This window comes from Bombina bombina, chromosome 6 (assembly GCF_027579735.1).
Source record: "Bombina bombina isolate aBomBom1 chromosome 6, aBomBom1.pri, whole genome shotgun sequence".
NCBI lineage: Eukaryota > Metazoa > Chordata > Amphibia > Anura > Bombinatoridae > Bombina > Bombina bombina.
Genome location: NC_069504.1, coordinates 596,442,128 through 596,465,323, shown reverse-complemented (window position 1 = coordinate 596,465,323; position 23,196 = coordinate 596,442,128). Strand labels below are relative to the sequence as shown.

At 36.6% G+C, this 23,196-nt stretch overlaps 1 protein-coding gene across 1 annotated transcript in view; it reads left to right on the top strand.

The window, feature by feature from the left end:
• Positions 1–21,968, top strand: part of UBAP1L (ubiquitin associated protein 1 like) — a 48,807-nt gene extending 26,839 nt beyond the window's left edge. The window contains exons 4-5 of the mRNA XM_053719350.1: positions 8,556–8,657; positions 21,775–21,968. Coding sequence (XP_053575325.1) covers positions 8,556–8,657; positions 21,775–21,909 — 237 coding nt within the window. The 3' untranslated portion in view covers positions 21,910–21,968. The remainder of the gene's footprint in view (positions 1–8,555; positions 8,658–21,774) is intronic.
• Positions 21,969–23,196: the final 1,228 nt, after the last annotated feature.

The window sequence follows — 23,196 nt, the reverse complement described above, 5'->3', positions numbered from 1 at the left end:
ACCAAATTATTTGCTTTTTCTTGCCACAAATCCCTCACGTTTGCTCTCATTGGTTCCCTGTGTTCTTTTCAGCATATACATTCTTCAAATACACCTGTCCAGCGTGTGTAAGTTATTACATAACTCAGGGTTAGGGTTCCGTCCGCTACCTCTAATGGTTCTTGCTCTCATTGGTTCCCTGTGTTCTTTTCAGCATATACATTCTTCAAATACACCTGTCCAGCGTGTGTAAGTTATTACATAACTCAGGGTTAGGGTTCCGTCCGCTACCTCTAATGGTTCTTGCTCTCATTGGTTCCCTGTGTTCTTTTCAGCATATACATTCTTCAAATACACCTGTCCAGCGTGTGTAAGTTATTACATAACTCAGGGTTAGGGTTCCGTCCGCTACCTCTAATGGTTCTTGCTCTCATTGGTTCCCTGTGTTCTTTTCAGCATATACATTCTTCAAATACACCTGTCCAGCGTGTGTAAGTTATTACATAACTCAGGGTTAGGGTTCCGTCCGCTACCTCTAATGGTTCTTGCCAGGTTGCTTATGTTGCTCAGTAACTATAGCCCTGATGAAAATGTTACCACTTTATAAATAAATTATTGTAATATACTAGTTTCTTCATATAAATTCATTAACACATCAAGGAACCCCCCAGTGGGATTAATATCTCAGATTGCTATGCCACCCTATCTACGGAAGCTTAAAGAGTTATAAATCTTTTTAAACTGACATGAGTAAAAAGTATTAGAAACATCAATATATGAATTTACAAATCCTCTTTCTTTGATGTAAAAACAATGCTTTTAAATATATATATATTTCTTATATTTATTTCTTCAAGAAACCACACCAACGACTGCCCAGAAAGGAAGGCTGACATTTCCACCAGTTCATAATACGGCTTCCTCCAATTGCGCTGCAATAGGCATAATCTAATTATAATATTAATGATGTGTCCTCTCTCTCTAGAAATCGAATGCGCATTCATCTTTATGGTATATTACATGCATGCTTTATCTAAGAAGGCCAATATGCCATCTTTGTATATCGCAAGCCAGGCATGCTTAGAATAATCTACCACCTCATAATCTTTGTATTGGAAAATAATATGTTCTCTAGTCTAGGGGTGGTTAAAATACCTAGATCCAGAGCTGCCACTATAAATTTTCGGGCCACTTACTAAACCATTGATTGAGAACACCCCTCCACAAACACAGAAATACACACAGAAACTCACACAGACACACTCTCACACACATAGACACACTCACACTTTCTCACAGAGACACACCCACATAGACTCACTCACACACACAGACACACACAGACACACTCACACTTTCTCACAGAGACACACCCACATAGACTCACTCTCACACAGACACACCCACATAGATACACTTTCTCACACACACAATCTCACACAGACACACTCTCACACAGACACTCTCACACATAGATACACAGACACACTCTGTTACAGACACACACACATAGACACTATCACACAGACACACACACATAGGCACTCTCACACAGACACAATCTCTCACACAGACACACACACATAGACACTCTCACACAGACACAATCTCTCACACACACACACACATAGACACAATCTCTCACACAGACACCCACACATAGACACACCCACACACAGCCAGAGCCACACAGACAATATCTCACACAGACACACACAAAGACACACTCTCACAGACCCACACACTCACACAGATACACACACATAGACTCACACAGACACAATCTCACACACTCTCACCCAGACATACAGTGCACATCTATAAAAACTAGTTTGTTGTGGCAGTACATAAAGACGATGCTAATTTCTACAGCGATTTCTTCTTATTAAGTGCGCTATTGCCACTACAGAATTGTATTATATACAAGTATTTACCTGTTAATCTGTTGGTTTTAGAAACTAGTCAATACGTATAACCTCTCATATTAATGAACTGAGTAGTTAACCTACAGATAGGTAGTCTTGTGAATTGCTGCATCCCATTTGTGCCGTTATTTATTTATACAGTGCATTTTTGAGAACCACACAATGTAAATCAGCCTAACATAGAGATATATCTAAACCAATTTTTTTGGAGGATTCTATACTTCACCTATTTAAGAGTAATTATTTATATACTCAGAATCATATAGGCCAATATATAGAATTATATGTGATATTCCAATTGCGTTATATCTAGATACATTGTTGGTACTCCACTAACTGATTATTATCGCTTATATTCATTGACTCCTGGTTACACTACATAAACTATTAGAGGTTTATATTCAATTTTGTGAACGAGACATCACAGGCTTCCATGTAGATAACCTGTGGCTTAGATATCTGTCCTCACTAAATAAGGGACTTATGAATGACAATTGTCACAGAACCTAACACTAGTATTAATAGTGGCATATTATCTGTGCAATAGGTACAGCCGTCTGTTGGTAATCCTCAGCACACCTGTATACACTACACCGCAAATATAATCTCATTTATTGAGACTGTCAGCACCCTGAGCCTAATGGTCATTTATTATTGATCTCTGTGACATAGTAGTAACTGAGTTTTTAATTGTGTGTTTTCACCCATTTTAATTTATGTACCAATAAAGATTATTTTTATTTCTTAACAATTCATCTCAATACTTCTCCACACTTGAAGGGATGAGTGCTGTTGTATGTATCCTGTCCAGCTTTTTGTTTTAATTGTAAATAAATCCCTGTTTAATGCGCGCTCTCACTGGGGGAAAAACAAAGTACTTGCTTATAGGGCACAGGGAAGCCACTGGGTCGCCCTCCCCCCTTGCTGTAGCGCGCTCTCCTGTAATTAATGGCACTCTTTTCTCTCTCTGAAAAATAAAAATAAAAAAAATTAAAAATACATCCCATACTCCAAGCAAAGAAAAGAAAATGGGGGCTGAAACAGAAACCGTGTTAGCACATCCAGGGGTGCGGGTCTCTGACCACAGTCACACCATTCACCCCCTGATGGTGGCCCGGCCTAAATCAGAATAGATGATGTTGCACTATATGCTCCTACAACTCTTATTGCTGCATCCACTGCGTCTGGAGTAAGGGTATAATAGCATGGTCACGCCGGTGGGATCCGTGCTATTATACCCAAGAAAACCCTTAACAACCAATGACGTACAGAGTATGTTATGGTCGTTAAGGCGTTAAAATTACACTTTTGGCCTTAGGATGCTAGTGGGTTGCAGCTCAGTTCTTCATAATAATTTCTAACACAATGGCAGCCAAGAGGTAAACCATATCCTTAAATGTAGCACAAACACTTGGCCGTCTAATAGGGACACAAGGCATTGCTCTGACAAATGGGGTTACCAACATGCTCACAGGTTTTATTGTTCATCAAAATGCCAGCCTGCTTTACAGTACCACTTGCATGGGCTTCATTACAGCATTGTTCTTGATAATGATTATTGCATTAACCCTTTGTCTGCCAAATAGTATCACAAAACCTTCTCACTAGGGCCCCAATGATCGAAAGTGCTGCAAGGCGGTTATATATTCAAAAGGGATCCGATGTGATGTCAAGAATGCAAGTGAAATATTCAAAAGTGCAGACTTTACTCTTTAAAGGCAGCATTACTGAGGGGCGTGTTACTAGACATCGCAATGGGTGGGGATGCTGGTGAAATATTCAAAGCAGCATTGCCCGCCTACATTGGCGATGTAAATTAAAGGATCCATTTTCAATATATAGCACACAACTTAATAACTATACCTATGTACCCCTAAACGCCATAACCCACTACCACAAGCTAACCCTGCACTAATTAACCCCTAAACCCCCAATAGCCCACCACAATAAACCTCTTAACCTATTAACCCAGGATTCTTCAAACATTTTTCCCCATGACCCAGTGCAATGATACCACAAATTTCTGAGGAAAGTCCCGACAGTGGTTTAAAGAACCCTGTATTAACCCCTCTACCGCCAATAGCCCACCACAATAAACTTTCTAATCTATTAACCCCTATACCACCAATAGCCCACCGCAATGAACATCATAATCTAGTAACCCCTACACTGCCACATCCCACCAATGCAATAAGCCCCCTAACCTAACCTTTTTTTTTTGGGGGGGGGGGGTACATGGATTGTAGGTTGTTTTTTTTTTTTTTTTAAAGGATAAAGAAGCTGATTCACTTTAGGGCGATGCCCTACAAAAAGCCCTTCTAAGGGCTATTGCTATATGTTAGTTTAGTGTTAGTAAAGTTTTTTTTTTATTTTGAGGTGTTTTTTTTTTAAGGGGGGCTTTAGTTTTAGAATAGGCATAACTGTGCGTTTGTTATTTTTAGTAGTGTTTTTATTTTCTGTAATGTTACATTTATTTTTATTTTTAGTACATTTAGTGTTTGTTATTTTTTGTAACTTAAAGGGACACTGAACCCAATTTTTTTCTTTTGTGATTCAGATAGAGCATGCAATTTTAAGCAACTTTCTAATTTACTCCTATTATAAATTTTTCTTCGTTCACTTGCTATCTTTATTTGAAAAAGAAGGCATCTAAGCTTCTTTTTGGTTCAGTACTCTGGAAAACGCTTTTTTATTGGTGGATTCATTTATCCACCAATCAGCAAGAACAACCCAGGTTGTTCACCAAAAATGGGCCGGCATCTAAACTTACATTCTTGCATTTCAAATAAAGATACCAAGAGAATGAAGAACATTTGATAATAGGAGTAAATTAGAAAGTTGCTTAAAATTTCATGCTCTATCTGAATCATGAAAGAAAAAATGTGGGTTCAGTGTCCCTTTAAAAAACCCTTTGAGTGCTAATGACGGCTCTGAGCCGTCACAGAGTTTCCAACTCTGGTGCTAATGACGGCTCAGAGCCGTCACTAGCACTCTCCCACCTTGAGGGAGATCTGGAGGCTCCCACCCGCTCCTACCCTGGCGATCGTGCGTGTAGAGTTGCAGGTATCGCCAGTGCTTTGCCTTTTTGCGTGGTGACGTCACGCGCAATAACGTGATGTATTCACTGCACAACTTTATTTATACTTAACAATGTTAAGTATAGGAGCAGGGGGCATGCTGCTTAGAATCCTGTATCTCAGGCATCTAAGCAGCTACAGACCCTGAAGACCCACCATTGGAAAGGTAATCGCCTAACCTTTCCAACAGTGTAAGTCTGAAAATAATTAAAAAAAAGTTAAAAAAAAAATTGTTTAAAAAATTAAAAACATCTTAGCACCCAGGTGGGAAAATGCTTAGCATAGGTGTTAGGTAAAGGGGCGGCCTACACATTAGTCATCTTAAAGTCTAACTTTAGATTAAAGGGACAGTCTACACCAGAATTTTTATTCTTTTAAAAGATAGATAATGCCTTTATTACCCATTCCCTAGTTTTGCATAACCAACACAGTTATATTAATACACTTTTTACCTCTGTGATTATCTTGTATCTAAGCCTCTGCAGACTGCCCCCTTATTTCAGTGCTTTTGACAGACTTACATTTTAGCCAATCAGTGCTCACTCCTAGGTAACTCCATGTGCGTGAGCACAGTGTTATCTATATGACACACATGAACTAACACCCTCTAGTGGTGAAAAACTGTCAAAATGCATTCAGATGAGAGGCGACCTTCAAGGTCTAAGAAATTAGCATATGACCATCTTATGGTTTAGCTTTCAACTAAGAATACCAAGAGATCAAAGCAAAATTGGTGAGAAAAGTAAATTGGAACGTTGTTTAAAAGGACATGCCCTAACTGAATCATGAAACTTTACTTTGGACTAGACTGTTCAGTTACGCTGCAAATATCCTCCTGCACCCCTTTCTATATCATGCAGTAGTAACAGTAAAAAAGTTATTTTAAAATGACTATTGTTTCTGGTCACTTTGAAATGGCTTTCAAGCTCCGCCTACTGATGACAACACGGTCTGGGCTACATCTATGCACTCTGCTGAATAGCACTGACAGTCTGTTGAATCCAATTAGTGAGTCTTTTATATCTAGTGATGCCTTTAATGCAGCCCAGATTGTGTTGTCATCAGTAGGCAGAGCTTGACAGCCATTTCAAAGTGACCAGAAACAAAAGTAATTTTAAAATAACTTTTTTTACTGTTACTGCTGCATGACATAGAGATGGATATTTGCAGCTTACTCTAAAGTAAGAGTTTAAGATGACTAAGGTGTAGACTGTACCTTTAAGTATTGTAGGGGTAGTTTGCATTGGTGGGTTGTGGTGGGGTAGGGGTTAATAATTTAGGGGTCTTATTGCATTGGTGAGTTGTGGCAGTGAAGGGGTTAATAGGTTGGGGGTGGTTAGGTTTTTAGGTTATGTCAGATTAGGGGTTAATAGTGTAGTTTGCTCCTGGGGTGAGGGCAGGTAAGGGGTTAATAGTTTATTTTAACATTTTATATGTAGTTATTTTGTCTTGTTCATTTTATTATGTCAAACATAAATATATATTTTCAAAGATATATTTAAGTTTACAATAATAAAATGAACAAGTCAGAATAACTACATATAAAATTATATACAATACTTAAAATAATATCCATTATACATGACAATATGCATCATTTAAACATTGTATATAAATATAGCGACATAGCTCCTATAGTTATCATAGGGAGTTTTTTTTGTATACTTTATTAGTCGGGTAGATTGCAGACATTACATAGGTGTAGGCATTCTGTGGAAGTTAGGCGGGCGTTCCAGGGGAGGGAAGCTAAGACATGACGTAGGTGTGGGAGTGAGTTGGGTGTTTCAGGGGAGGGCATCTAACACATTACGTAGGTGTATGCAGAATTAGGGAGTTAGAAAACAAAAAACAAAAACAGGCACCCCAATGGTGTGATATCTTCAGTCTTCAAAGATGTGATAAGTGACAAAAGAAACGTATTTGCAGATTAGTATGCACTCAAATAGTGCAATTGAAGCAGACTGGACCGTTGGAAGCCACCCAGCTGACTTGTGTGCGGTCTCAGATCTCATGCAGGAATGATGACCCACAGGAACAATGACCCACAGCCAGTATTAGGAAAGAGGACCAAAACCATACTGTTGACTTGAGAAACCTTGGATCCAATTTAGGAATACAGGTACCAATCCCCAGGGCCCAGAGCAGATATCCAGAAAGGAAAAGGTAGCCCAAAACAGACACTGCTCAAAGTGCAATATCCTCCTTCTCTCAGAAAGAACTCAGGTCGGCAAAAGATATAATAAAAAATGCTTTAATTAGCATAAAAGCACCTAGCTCACAACGTGTTTCTCGGTTTACCGTTTCATCAGGTGAGTCATTATTAGGAATTAGGGAGTTAGCTGGATGTTCCAGGGGAAGTATAGCTAGAGTATGATGTAGGTGTATGCGTTTTGAGGGAGTTAGCTAGGCGTTCCAATGACGGGGAGTAGCCTGTACTTTGATTGGGATACATTGCCAGCAGTGCGATATATTCCAGTCTCTGAAGTACAGAATGCAAGTAGGGTGTCACTCATGTTTGTTTCACCACCTTTTCATTGGTGAGACTTTACAGTGTGAGGCAGGTAGTGTAGGTGTATTTAGAGTTAGGTCATACAGGCAGGGGTCAAGTCAGGCGGGAATGCATGGGAACGGAGTTCCTACACTATTTTTGCAGGTGGAACTAAGTTCCCTCTGGAAAGAGAACAAAAAAGCTTCAGTAAACACTGCTGCTGTTGGTTGGAGGAGCTGTAGCATAGTCTGGTTAGAGGGATAGTGAGATCCTCTAGTAATGGGCAGTAACACTTCCTTCACTACACTAAATGCAAGCCTGTCAGCAGTCCTACTGTGGGATCACACCACACTGTGTGGAACATATGGTGTTTAGATTTCTGTGTGCCTTGCTTAGGGTTATTTAGTTCCCTTCAGCATAAATAGAACTATTGCACCTTAAGTGGGTGAGACTCTGTGACAGAGTAGGAGTCTCAGGCCCAAAGGCAACCATTCAACCCTTCATTGGATTTAATTTGCTTTCATTAACCAAAGTGTATAGATTATATACATATACATACAGTGTGTGTGTGTGTGTATAAAACAATATTTATTGTGAGGAGGGTTGAAGTCTTGGTAAGTTCCCACACTTTTATTTGTTGGACTTGACCCCTGCATACAGGCATCATTTGAAGTGTTCCAACACAGAAATCGAGTTTGGTTTCAGTAAATGTACTGTCTGTGCTGTGTAGGAACACTTCAAATATGCCCCCCCCCCCACGCCCGCTGAAAGTGCTCACAAGTGGAGATGTTTAGCTGACGTAGCGCTCCCTAGTATATCCTATGGGAGACACTGCCATACTGTTGCCTGATAAGTTACATTACTAGCTGTGTTACTTGCATAATGATATATAGTGTGTGTCCACAAAATGCACAGCCTCATATTCATGCAATTAGTAACTTGCATAAATACCTAAATTACAATTTCCTGTTATGCCTATTAGTAGCTTCACAAAAAGAAAAAGATGAAACAAATATTAGATTTCATCATCATTTTATTGCATTTCTGCCTAAATACCCACTTACAATTTTATTATTTTCCTTGTAGGTCTTAGGATACTTAGGAGCCACAGATCGACTCTGTAAAGTCGGATATGAAGAGTCTCTTGTGGAAGAAGCCATGGAAATGTTCCAGAATTCTGAGATAAAGGTAAGAAAGGAACTCTTTCTGGGAAATACAACCCATTAAACCAATTCTAGATACCCAAGTCTGGAAGAATCACTATAATAGGCACACTACACCCAGAAACTCTCATGAACATAATGTTCTTTTCTTACAGTATCAATCTCTTTTTTTTTTTTTTTTGTAACTATAATTGATAGATCAAAAAGAAAATATAATAAGTGTGTTTATACTGGGATGTGGGGCAGAGACAATTTTTATAACTCAAAAGCATTTGAGGACAATTGCGAAATAAGTTTGTCTCTACAAAAAACATTTGTCAAAATTGGCATGAAATGGTAGGCAAATGAGATTTTTGTTAAAGGACCAGTCAACACAGTACATTTGCATAATCAACAAATGCAAGATATCAAGACAATGCAATAGCACTTTGTCTGAACTTCAAATGAGTAGTAGATTTTTTTTTCTGACAGCCATCAGCCAATCACAAATGCATACAAGTACCATGTGACAGCAATTAGCCATTTATAAATGCATACACGCTTATTCTTGCGCATGCATAGTAGGAGCTGGTGACTCAAAAAGTTTAAATATAAAAAGACTGTGCACATTTTGTTAATGGAAGTAAATTGGAAAGTTGTTTAAAATTACATGCTCTATCTGAATAATGAAAGTTTAATTTTGATTGAGTTTCCCTTTAACTATATAAAACTCTTATCCCTTTCTAGTATGTCCCTAGTGGGAGCAGAATAACCTAGCAGTTCTTCATCACTATTCTGCATTGTCTAGTATGGGAAAAATGCTTCTTTCCTGTTTGCATGAAACTCAAACTAGAGATCATGCGGAAAAGTGAAAGTGCAAAGGCTGTGAGAAAAGCCCCAAGGAGGTCCTGGGACCACAGCTCTCCAGGACCCTGCTAGTCACAGGGTCACTGCATCGCATGAGTCTCTCGATCAGCAAATGCAGAGAATATAAACAAGCCAAGAATCTGCACGCCGCCCCCGTGTGATTAATAGCAACTGTTCAGCAAACAGATATTATATCTTCTCTCTGTAAATACATCATAATTCCATATAGCTGCTTGGAAAGCTGTTTTTCAGATGCATACGCCGATGAACAAAAGATGTTTCTATATCCATCAATGGCATTTCTTATAGGAGAATAATTTTAAATAGCAAATATTGTAAGGAGAATATAGGTCCCTATAATATGACCATATTCTAACTGAACATTTTAAGCTTAAAGTCTTATGAATTGTTGATTTCTTCTCTACCACTTCCACTGAAAGACTGTGCCAAGTATTCTCTGCAAATGTGGATCAGTTTGTTCACAGAATATATTACAGTTTTGCCCTCTAGCAATTTGTCATCTATGTTTTTATCCTTGTTAAATGTAATCCCAGTACATATTACATCTTCACCATTCTCTTCTCTGCATTATACCTGTTAAAAACATAAACTGACCATTGGGCACCTAAATTTGAGAATGCAAAGGAGTCATTTTAATACAAAAGAACATGATGTAAATAAAATAATACCAGATACTGTGTGAGATGCTCTTTATGACGGGGTCTGGAAGTGATAATCTGGTTGGGAAGGCTGGATTTACAATCTGTTATACCCCAGAGCAAATACCCTGCATTACTGAAATCACTACACTATATGTTCCGCCTCCTCTACAGTTAATGCCATCTTATCCCCCTTTGTGCAGTCTTCTCTGTCATGTTCTCCTCCTCATAAATGATGCCCTTTCATATTTTGCCATAGTCACTCCCATTTGTGCTTGTGCCATCTTGCCCCCTTTATGTCATTAATTCCTTCCTTTGTGCCACCCTCATCCCTTTTCTTCTTTAACCTAAGTCATCCTCTTATTGTGCCTTTACGCCCCCTATTTGCTCCAGCACCTCTCTCTCCATTATGCTATTCTCTTTACACTGTCATTCTCTGTAGGCCTATGTCTTCCTCCATTCCTTTAGTTCCTATGTTTTTCCCCTCTGTGACATCTACGCTCTAGTCTAATTCATACCATATTCTCCACCTTTTTGTGCCATCTTGTTTGGTTGCTGTCCCTGAAATCCCTCTCTGCACATACGTTTTTACTGAGGCTCCAGCAGAGGAGCATTTTTGAAAAGGCCCAGAAGGCCAGTGCCTGGGGTGGCAAGTCTTTATGAGAAATATACATTAGAGAAGTATGATATAAAGTTAGCAGAGGTTACTGGCAAAGGGAGCAGCAGAATTATATGTACCTAGGGCAGAATAGAACCTTAATAGCTCACAACAAAGAAGTGCATGTTGCCTACACCAGCAGTAAAAAGGTTAATTATTATAGAGAAGCTTAATGACTCACACAGTAAGTATTCTTTACTCACTGCTGTTATTAAAAGGGTAACTTTGTTTATTTAAAAGGGTCCATCCATCAAGAAAATCATTACAGCCAAAATCTAGGGACTTCAGCCAGTTCTAAACCAACTCTCATCTCACCAACGGCACTGTGGGAAGAGCAGATCTTGCAGATGGGGCCAGGGGCTATCCAGATGGAAAGCTGGGATTTCTTATTATTATAGCTTTATGCACGTCATAACTCTATAACGTGTTAAATCTCAATATATGGTTAACCCTTGAGCTGCCAGGGATGTTACTTGCCTCCCATATAACAGATATATATGTATTACCTTCGATCCTGAAATGGTTAACATATTTAGCCCTGTACCATCATCTTGATTTAATAACTGACGCAATAAGCAGGATAATCTCTCTGAAGTGAAATCCATCCAGACTAGGTTATTATTTGGGTTCCTTAAAATGGTGGGGGAGATGAGTTGGTTTTGTTTCAAATAATATGAGAAGAATCTTTCTGAGAAAGCGTTTAATTTTCCTAGGATATAAATAACTCGGAGGACAACTTAAGCTTTTCAGAGAAAATAGAAAAGAAAAAAAAAAACAAGAAACCTAGAGCATAACAAAGCCAAGTCCATTAAAATATAGTTGCTTGCTTTTTCTCACACACTACAAAAAGCCTTAAAAGACAAAAAAGATGCTATAAAAATCTTTGCTATTTGTCTAATAGAGTATACAATACAATAATAGCAATTTAATATAATTGTAATGTAAAGCCAGTGAAAAAAGCAGCTAATAATAACTCAGTAACAATAGCACTTTATATAGATGGGCAGGCCCCTAAAGGGAGACAGAAGCAGAAAGCCATACAATGTGACCAGCAGGGTGCAACAACACTAGAGAGATGCTCTGCAAATATTACACTGCATCAGCCACTTCTGTAACTTACTGGGTTGTAGAATACTTTACCTTGCTCTGCCAAACTTCTTCCAGATCCTGTGTTCTAGGGACTTTGGTGTGTTTAGTTCATGCATATTATAAATGCAACTTATCCTACTTCTGCAGCCTTTACAAAAAAGAATATAAAGTGCGTGAATAGGGTAAGTTTTATGTAAGATATATATATAATTAAAACGCATATTTAAAATAATTCCAATAATGCAGTCCTAAGAAACAAGTGGAGCACTAATTTGCCCATTTGCGTGCACACGATAAATAATCAGCCATAAGTGGCTGGTTATTGCTACCATGAGCTTGCGGTAGCAATTAGCGCTTATTAAAATTAACCAGAGTTCAGATCTCTGGTTATTTTTTTAAATGGGCCCCAAATACCCCCAAAATACAGAGCTGTGTATTTTATTAAAAAATAAAAGTTGTAGCATTTTATTTTTTAATAAAATAACTACACCAGGCAGTTTTTGGAGACTAAAGTTGGTGTCTGTGGGGTATAAAAAGAAAAAAACACAGCACTGAAAAGTGCCTTTACATTGCGGTCTATGGGAACTGTGTGTTCCCTGTAAATATATATGTCTATGCTTATATATATTTATTTGTTAGTATGTGTATATACACATATTAACACATAAATATATATGTATATAAGCATGTACATATATATGTATTTATGTGTTTGTATGTCTATATACACATATTAACACATAAATATATATGTATATAAGCATGTACATATATATGTATTTATGTGTTTGTATGTCTATATACACATATTAACACATAAATATATATGTATATAAGCATGTACATATATATGTATTTATGTGTTTGTATGTCTATATACACATATTAACACATAAATATATATGTATATAAGCATGTACATATATATACATATATATTTATTTATGTGTTTGTATGTCTATATACACATATTAACACATAAATATATATGTATATAAACATGTACATATATATGTATTTATGTGTTTGTATGTCTATATACACATATTAACACATAAATATATATGTATATAAGCATGTACATATATATGTGTTTGTATGTCTATATACACATATTAACACATAAATATATATGTATATAAGCATGTACATATATATTTATTTATGTGTTTGTATGTCTATATACACATATTAACACATAAATATATATGTATATAAGCATGTACATATATATGTATTAATGTGTTTGTATGTCTATATACACATATTAACACATAAATATATATGTATATAAGCATGTACATATATATGTATTTATGTGTTTGTATGTCTATATACACATATTAACACATAAATATATATGTATATAATCATGTACATATATATTTATTTATGTGTTTGTATGTCTATATACACATATTAACACATAAATATATATGTATATAAGCATGTACATATATATTTATTTATGTGTTTGTATGTCTATATACACATATTAACACATAAATATATATGTATATAAGCATGTACATATATATTTATTTATGTGTTTGTATGTCTATATACACATATTAACACATAAATATATATGTATATAAGCATGTACATATATATTTATTTATGTGTTTGTATGTCTATATACACATATTAACACATAAATATATATGTATATAAGCATGTACATATATATTTATTTATGTGTTTGTATGTCTATATACACATATTAACACATAAATATATATGTATATAAGCCTGTATGTATTTATGTGTTTGTATGTCTATATACACATATTAACACATAAATATATATGTATATAAGCATGTACATGTATATTTATTTATGTGTTTGTATGTCTATATACACATATTAACACATAAATATATATGTATATAAAGCATGTACATATATATTTATTTATGTGTTTGTATGTCTATATACACATATTAACACATACATATATATGTATATAAGCATGTACATGTATATTTATTTATGTGTTTGTATGTCTATATACACATATTAACACATACATATATATGTATATAAGCCTGTACATATATATTTATGTGTTTGTATGGCTATATACACATATTAACACATACATATATATGTATATAAGCATGTACATATATATTTATTTATGTGTTTGTATGTCTATATACACATATTAACACATACATATATATGTATATAAGCATGTACATGTATATTTATTTATGTGTTTGTATGTCTATATACACATATTAACACATAAATATATATGTATATAAGCATGTACATATATATTTATTTATGTGTTTGTATGTCTATATACACATATTAACACATAAATATATATGTATATAAGCATGTACATATATATACATATATATTTATTTATGTGTTTGTATGTCTATATACACATATTAACACATAAATATATATGTATATAAACCTGTACATATATATGTATGTATGTGTTTGTATGTCTATTTACACATATTAACACACATATATATATATATATATATATATGTATATAAGCATGTACATATATATTTATTTATGTGTTTGTATATCTATATACACATATTAACACATAAATATATATGTATATAAGCATGTACATGTATATTTATTTATGTGTTTGTATGTCTATATACACATATTAACACATAAATATATATGTATATAAGCCTGTACATGTATATTTATTTATGTGTTTGTATGTCTATATACACATATTAACACATAAATATATATGTACATAAGCATGTGCATGTATATTTATGTATGTGTTTGTATGTCTATATACACATATTAACACATAAATATATATGTATATAAGCCTGTACATATATATTTATTTATGTGTTTGTATGTCTATATACACATATTAACACATAAATATATATGTATATAAGCATGTACATATATATTTATTTATGTGTTTGTATGTCTATATACACATATTAACACATAAATATATATGTATATAAGCATGTACATATATATTTATTTATGTGTTTGTATGTCCATATACACATATTAACACATAAATATATATGTATATAAGCCTGTACATATATATTTATTTATGTGTTTGTATGTCTATATACACATATTAACACATAAATATATATGTATATAAGCCTGTACATGTATATTTATTTATGTGTTTGTATGTCTATATACACATATTAACACATAAATATATATGTACATAAGCATGTGCATGTATATTTATGTATGTGTTTGTATGTCTATATACACATATTAACACATAAATATATATGTATATAAGCCTGTACATATATATTTATTTATGTGTTTGTATGTCTATATACACATATTAACACATAAATATATATGTATATAAGCATGTACATATATATTTATTTATGTGTTTGTATGTCTATATACACATATTAACACATAAATATATATGTATATAAGCATGTACATATATATTTACTTATGTGTTTGTATGTCTATATACACATATTAACACATAAATATATATGTATATAATCATGTACATATATATTTATTTATGTGTTTGTATGTCTATATACACATATTAACACATAAATATATATGTATATAAGCATGTACATATATATTTATTTATGTGTTTGTATGTCTATATACACATATTAACACATAAATATATATGTATATAAGCATGTACATATATATTTATTTATGTGTTTGTATGTCTATATACACATATTAACACATAAATATATATGTATATAAGCATGTACATATATATTTATTTATGTGTTTGTATGTCTATATACACATATTAACACATAAATATATATGTATATAAGCATGTACATGTATATTTATTTATGTGTTGTATGTCTATATACACATATTAACACATAAATATATATGTATATAAGCATGTACATGTATATTTATTTATGTGTTGTATGTCTATATACACATATTAACACATAAATATATATGTATATAAGCATGTACATGTATATTTATTTATGTGTTTGTATGTCTATATACACATATTAACACATAAATATATATGTATATAAGCATGTACATGTATATTTATTTATGTGTTTGTATGTCTATATACACATATTAACACATAAATATATATGTATATAAGCATGTACATATATATGTATTTATGTGTTTGTATGTCTATATACACATATTAACACATACATATATATGTATATAAGCATGTACATGTATATTTATTTATGTGTTTGTATGGCTATATACACATATTAACACATAAATATATATGTATATAAGCAGCAGTCCTTTCACAAGTTTTGTTGGAGTTGTGAGACATGCCGTTTTTTGATCATGTATTCATGGATTATTATTTTTAAACTGAAATAAATCAAGTTTTGGATCTGCAAAAAGTCTCTGCAATTTGTTTCTTATTGCTATATAAGCATGTACATATATATTTATTTATGTGTTTGTATGTCTATATACACATATTAACACATAAATATATATGTATATAAGCATGTACATATATATATTTAAAATTGCTGCCATCGCTGCTTGACTTACCCCCTTCACTGCGCTAGTTCTCATGCCGTTTCTCCCATTGGAGTCTATGGAAGCTCGCTCTCATGAGCGCAATGCTTCCCAGCAATATGAACGCGAGGTTGAGTTCGCATTGCAGCTAACTTGTAAAACCAGAGCACATTTGCTATTACTCAGTGGAGTGCAAATATCGCTTTTGTGAAAGTGATATTTTGCGCTCCACTTTTAATCTATCCCTTTAAAGGGCCATTATAGTGCAAAATGGAATGCTCTAATTCGTTGGAGCATGTAATTTTAGCACTACTATTCCAGCCAATCAGCAGTGGTAGTTGCACAAACCAGCTGCATAATGGCCACTGCTGATTGGCTCGCCAGCTGGGTACATTCTGGCCCAGTCTTTCTCAGCACTTCCCAATCAGTACTTTAAAACCAAAAAAATGTATTTCATGATTCAGACAGAGAATGCAACTTTAAACAACTTTCCAATGAACTTCTGTTATCTAATTTGCTTTGTTCTCTTGCCATCCTTTTTATAAAATCATACAAATGCAGGCTCAGGAGCAGCAATGCACTACTTAGAGCTAGATGCTGATTTTTGGCTGCACTTAAATGCCTGTTGTCATTGGCTCACCCAATGTTTTCAGCTAGCTTCCAGTAGTGCATTGCTGCACCTTCAACAAAGGATACCAAGAAAATGAAGCAAAATGATAACAGAGTAAACTGGAATGTTGTTAACACTGCATGCTCTCTCTGAATCATGAAATAAAAATGTGGGATTTTATGTCCCTATGTGATTAACCCCTTTGTTGGTCTGTAATGCTAATAATCCATCCACTAACAAATTAGCGCATGTCATTTTTAGTGCCAAACATCATAAATGTTTATACTTCTACATGGGTCCTGTGAGTGTGGCCAGACATGCGAATATACATGGCACGTGTTGTGATGTCACAAAAAGACATTTACTATAATACAATATACAGATTGAGCCCTCATGCTTTTTACTTATATTAAAAAAAAATACATTAAATACAGTAAAATTGCCTAATCAACAAATGTATAATACACAATAAATAATGCAAAAGCACGTTCAAATGAGCAATCAATTTTTTTCTGACAAACTTTAAAATTTACTTCAATTTACCAGCCCTCTGTGTCATGTGACATCCATCAACCAATCACAGACTCATATGCATATACAATGTGAACTTTTGCACATGCTCAGTAGTTGCTGATGCCTCAGAATGTGTGTATATAAAATGACTGTGCACAATTTGATAATGGAGTCAGTTAGAAAGTCTCTTAAAAATGTATGCTCTATCTGAATCAAGTTTCATTTGGATTTAGTGCCCCTCTAAACTATAGCTCAATATTTATAAGAATAGGATGATCCAAGGACATTTAAAACCTAAATAGTTTTTCTACTAATTAAACCTTTGTATTTGTTTTGAACTGTATTAAAAGGCAATAAGAGCCAACAGTCTCTCCTTTATGATTCAGAGAGTGTAACGTTTAAAAAACTAAAAATAAATAGCAGTTGAGTTCAATCATCAAATCTACTTTGTTCTTCCAGTATCCTTTGTTGAGAAGGTAGATAGCCTCAGGAGTGTGCACATATCTGAAACACTATATGGCAGCAGCTTTACAATAATGCTTTTAACAGTGTTATGCATTTGCAAAAAAAAATTCCTCTATAAAACAGTCCACATTAACTGAAAAAAAGTTTAAAGGTCAGTCAAAATTACACCTTCATGATTCAGACAGAGCATGCAATTTTAAACACTTTGCGATTCAACCTCTATTATCGCATTTACTTGGTATCCTTTGTTAAAAAAGCATATCTAGGTAGGCTTAGAAGCAACAATGCACTACTGGGAGCTAGCTAGTGACGGGTGGTTGCACATATATGGCTCTTGCTATTGGCTCTCCTGATGTGTTCAGCTAGCTCTCAGTAGTGTATTGCTGTTCCTGCAACAAAGGATACCAAGAGAATGAAGCAAATTTGATAATAGAAGTAAATTGGAAAGTTGTTTAAAATGATGTGCTCTATCTGAATCATGAACGAAGAGAAAAAAAAGGACTTTGTGTCCTTTTAAAAATAAATTAAAGAAACATAAAACCGAGAAAACCTTGCCAGCTTTAAAATAGAGAGACAATATTGTGAGACGAGATACTGCACGGGACAGAGAGTCTAGACCATGCTTCTAGAATGCCCCGAAATACCCATAGTCGCCTTAAAAGGACATGAAACCCAAAAAGAAAATTATTTTCAGGTAAAGCATGCAATTTTAAACAACTTTCCATTTTACTTCTATTATCTAATTTGTGTTGTTCCTTTTGTATCCTTTATTGAAAAACTAGTCCTAAAGCCCATGCACACGGCCCATTTTTTGTAGTACAGCAGTCCCATCCCTTGCTCTCTCTCTTCCCCCTCTCTTTTGTGCTCTCTCTCTCTCCCCTCTCTTTTGCTCTCTCTCCCCCTCTCTTTTGCTCTCTTTCTCTATCCCCCTTTCTTTCGCTCTTTCTCTCCCCCCTCTCTTTTTCTCTCTCCCCTCTCTTTTGCTCTCTCTCCCCCTCTTTTGCTTTCTCTCTCCCACCTCTTTTCCTCTCTCTCCCCTCTCTTTGTTGCTCTCTCTCTCCCTCTTTTGTTCCCCCCTCTCTCCTTTGCTCTCTCTCTCTCCCATCTCCTTTACTCTCCCCCTCTCCTTTGCTCTCTCTCCCCCCTCTCCTTTGCTCTCTCTCCCCCCTCTCCTTTGCTCTCTCTTCCCCCCTCTCTCCCTCTACTTTGCTCTCTCTCCCCCCTCTACTTTGCTCTCTCTCCTCTCTATTTTGCTCTTTTTCCCCCTCTCCTTTGCTCTCTCTCCCCCTCTCCTTTGCTCTCTCTCCGCCCTCTCCTTTGCTCTCTCCCCCCTCTCATTTGCTCTCTCCCCCCTCTCATTTGCTCTCTCTTCCCCTCTCTTTTGCTCTCTTTCTCTCTCCCCCTTCCTTTTGCTCTCTCTCTTCCCCTCTCTTTTGCTCTTTCCCCCCTCTTTTGCTCTCTCTCCCCCACATATTTTGCTCTCTCTCTCCTCTCCTTTTTGTTCTCTCTCCCCCACTCTTTTGCTCTTTCTCCCCCCTCTCTTTTGCTCTCCCCTCTCTCCTTTGCTCTCTCCCCCTCTCCTTTGTTCTCTCTCCCCCCTCTCCTTTGCTCTCTCTCCCCCTCTCCTTTGCTCTCTCTCCCCCTCTCCTTTGCTCTCTCTCCCCCTCTCCTTTGCTCTCTCTCCCCCATCTCTTTTTCTCTTCCTCCCCCCTCTCTTTTGCTCTCTCTCCCCCCTCTCTTTAGTTCTCTATTCCCCCTCTCCTTTACTCTCTCTCCCCCTCTCCTTTGCTCTCTCTCCCCCTCTCCTTTGCTCTCTCTCCCCCTTCTGCTTTGCTCTCTCTCCCCCTTCTGCTTTGCTCTCTCTCCCCTCTGCTTTGCTCTCTCTCCCTCTCTCTTTTCCCCCCTCCCCCTCTCCTTTGCTCTCTCACCCTCTCTTTTGCTCTCTCTCCCCCTCTCTTTTGCTCTCTTTCTCTCTCCCCCTTTATTTTGCTCTCTCTCTCCCCCCTCTCCTTTGCTCTCTCTCCCCCCTCTCCTTTGCTCTCTCTCCCCCCTCTCCTTTGCTCTCTCTCCCCCCTCTCTTTTGCTCTCTCTCCCCCCTCTCTTTTGCTCTCCCTCCCCCCTCTCCTTTGCTCTCTCTCCCCCTTCTCCTTTGCTCTCTCTCCCCCTTCTGCTTTGCTCTCTCCCCCCCCCCTCTCCTTTGCTCTCTCTCCCCTTTCTTTTGCTCTCTCTCCCCTTTCTTTTGCTTTCTCCCCCCTCTCTTTAACTCTCTCTCCCCCTCTCTTTAACTCTCTCTCCCCCCTCTATTTACATCTCTCTCCCCTCTCTTTTGCTCTCTCTCCCCTTTCTTTTGCATTCTCTCCCCTCTCTTTAACTCTCTCTCTCCCCTCTCTTTAACTCTCTCTCCCCCCTCTCCTTTGCTCTCTCTCCCCCCTCTCCTTTGCTCTCTCTCCCCCCTCTCTTTTGCTCTCTCTCCCCCCTCTCTTTTGCTCTCCCTCCCCCCTCTCCTTTGCTCTCTCTCCCCCTTCTCCTTTGCTCTCTCTCCCCCTTCTGCTTTGCTCTCTCCCCCCCTCTCCTTTGCTCTCTCTCCCCCTCTCCTTTGCTCTCCCCTCTCTCCTTTGCTCTCTCTCGTCCCTCTCCTTTGCTCTCTCTCCCCTCTCTCTTTTGCTCTCTCTTCCCCTCTCTTTTGCTCTCTCTCCCCTTTCTTTTGCTCTCTCTCCCCTTTCTTTTGCTTTCTCCCCCCTCTCTTTAACTCTCTCTCCCCCTCTCTTTAACTCTCTCTCCCCCCTCTATTTACATCTCTCTCCCCTCTCTTTTGCTCTCTCTCCCCTTTCTTTTGCATTCTCTCCCCTCTCTTTAACTCTCTCTCTCCCCTCTCTTTAACTCTCTCTCCCCCCTCTCTTTTGCTCTCTTTCTCTCTCCCCCCTCTCTTTAGCTCTCTCTCCCCCATCTATTTTGCCCCCTCTTCCCCCTCTCTTTTCACCCTCTATCTCTTCTCACTCTTTGTCGCTCTCAGGCCACGCCCACTCCTGGCTGGCCACGCCCACTCCTGGCTGGCCACGCCCACTCCCGGTCCGACCACGCCCCCATTGCAGCACTCCCACCGACCACGCCCCCTCATCACACCAACTCCACCAGGCCAGGCCCATGCCCATGCAACGGCCAAACTGATCTGAAGTTGATCCTAAAGGCCAGGTATGTTTGTCCTCGCGCAGTCTCTACTGCGCATGACTGCATCTGACAAACATACCTGGCCTTTTATTATATAGGATATATCTAGAAGCTGCTGATTGGTGGCTGCACATACATGTCTCATGCTATTGGCTTTCAAGTAGCTCCCTGTAGGGCATTGCTGCTCCTACAAAAAAGGATACCAAGAGAATGAACCAAATTAGATAATATAAGTAAATTGGAATTTGTTTACAATAGTACGTATCTCAATAATTACATAAAAATGTTGGGTTTCATGTCCCTTTAAGAAACCTTTTGTATTGTATGCTGAGGCTACTTTATTATAACAGAGCAGACATATAAATATTTTTCAGTTACTTATCTTTACTTAAATCCTTACCTATTTGTAATCACTGCTAGTAGTTCTGACTTTGGGTCATGCAAAGACATCTTAGTTTTTAGGTCATCAGCTATATTTTCATTCCAACACGATTACAATTTATAAAAAGGTATCAATTCTGCTTTATTCTTTTTTTTAAAGTTGGCCTATTAGTGTTTGTTTAAACTAAAGGTAAATACTTATAAATATGTCAATGCTAAATACAGAAAACCGGTTTCTTCCCATAGGCAGCAGAGTTTCTTCGTCTTTTGTCACAGTTTAATGACATGGGCTTCCAACAAGAAGACATTAAAGAAGTTCTCCTTATCTATAATAACCACAGAGATCGCTCTCTAGAGGAACTGATGATGAGAGCTCAATGAGGACAAGAACTTCAAGCTCCTCAGAGGCAGGAAATTGTGTTCTAAGATGGCTGAACATACTTATGGTGGACTTTTGTTTCAAGCCTTTGTATATAAATATATTGCTACACTGTAGTGTTTTTCTGTGTATATATATTTATATATTAATTGTATCTGTCATAAGCTAAATTATTTATCAGTTTTGCTAAAATGTGTAGTTTATTTGATCCATTTCTTTAAAAAGAAACACACGCCATTGATTATCACCTAGATTACAAGTTTTGCATTTGGGTTTTAACGCTGAAACAATGGCCATTTCAGCGTTAAAACCGGACCGCCGCCATTAAGAGTCTTGTAGGTATAGCTATACCGCAAGAATTTTAGCCTGTAACACAATGTCAGTCCCGCACATAAAAAAAATGCGTGGGATTTCCATAGTGCTGCCATTACAAGTTTTGCGGTAAGGCTAAAAAGCTTGCGTTACAGCCTATACCGACCCGATCCATTCCGCAATCTGAGACACGTAGTTAAGAGTTTTGCGCAACAAAACTGTTACACAAAACTCATAACTAAATTGTTACAAAGTACACTAACACCCATTAACTACCTATTAACTCCAAAACCGAGGCCCTCCCGCATCGCAAACGCTAAATTACAGTTATTAACCCCTAATCTGCCGCTCCCAACATTGTTGCCACTATAATAAAGTTATTAACCCCTATTCCCCCACACCCCAACATCGCCCACACTATAATAAATATATTAACCCCTGACATCACTGCCACTAAATAACGTTATTAACCCCTAAACCTCAGGCCTCCCACATCACTGCCACTAAATAAACCTATAAACCCTAAACCGACAGCCCCCCACATCGCAAAAAACTAAATTAAGCTATTAACCCCTAAACCTAACAACCCCCTAACTTTAAATAAAAATTACAAGATCCCTATCTTAAAATAAATAAAAATTTACCTGGGAAATTAAAAAAAAAATAAGTTTAAACTATAAATTAAACTAACATTACTATTATACTAAAATTAAAATAACTATCAATTAAATAAATTAAATTACACATTAAAAAAATCTAACTCTACTAAATATAAATTAAATCTACAATTACAAAAAATAAAAAAAATACTAAATTACAAAAAATTGATGTCTATGGGGAAAGCGTGCACGAGCACGTCAAAGCAGCGCTTGGATTTTGTGCGGTATGGAACTCCTCGCCACCATATCGCACGCACAAGGCGGCTTTTATGAAACTTGTAATGGCAGCGCTATGAAGGGTGAAATAACGCAACTTTT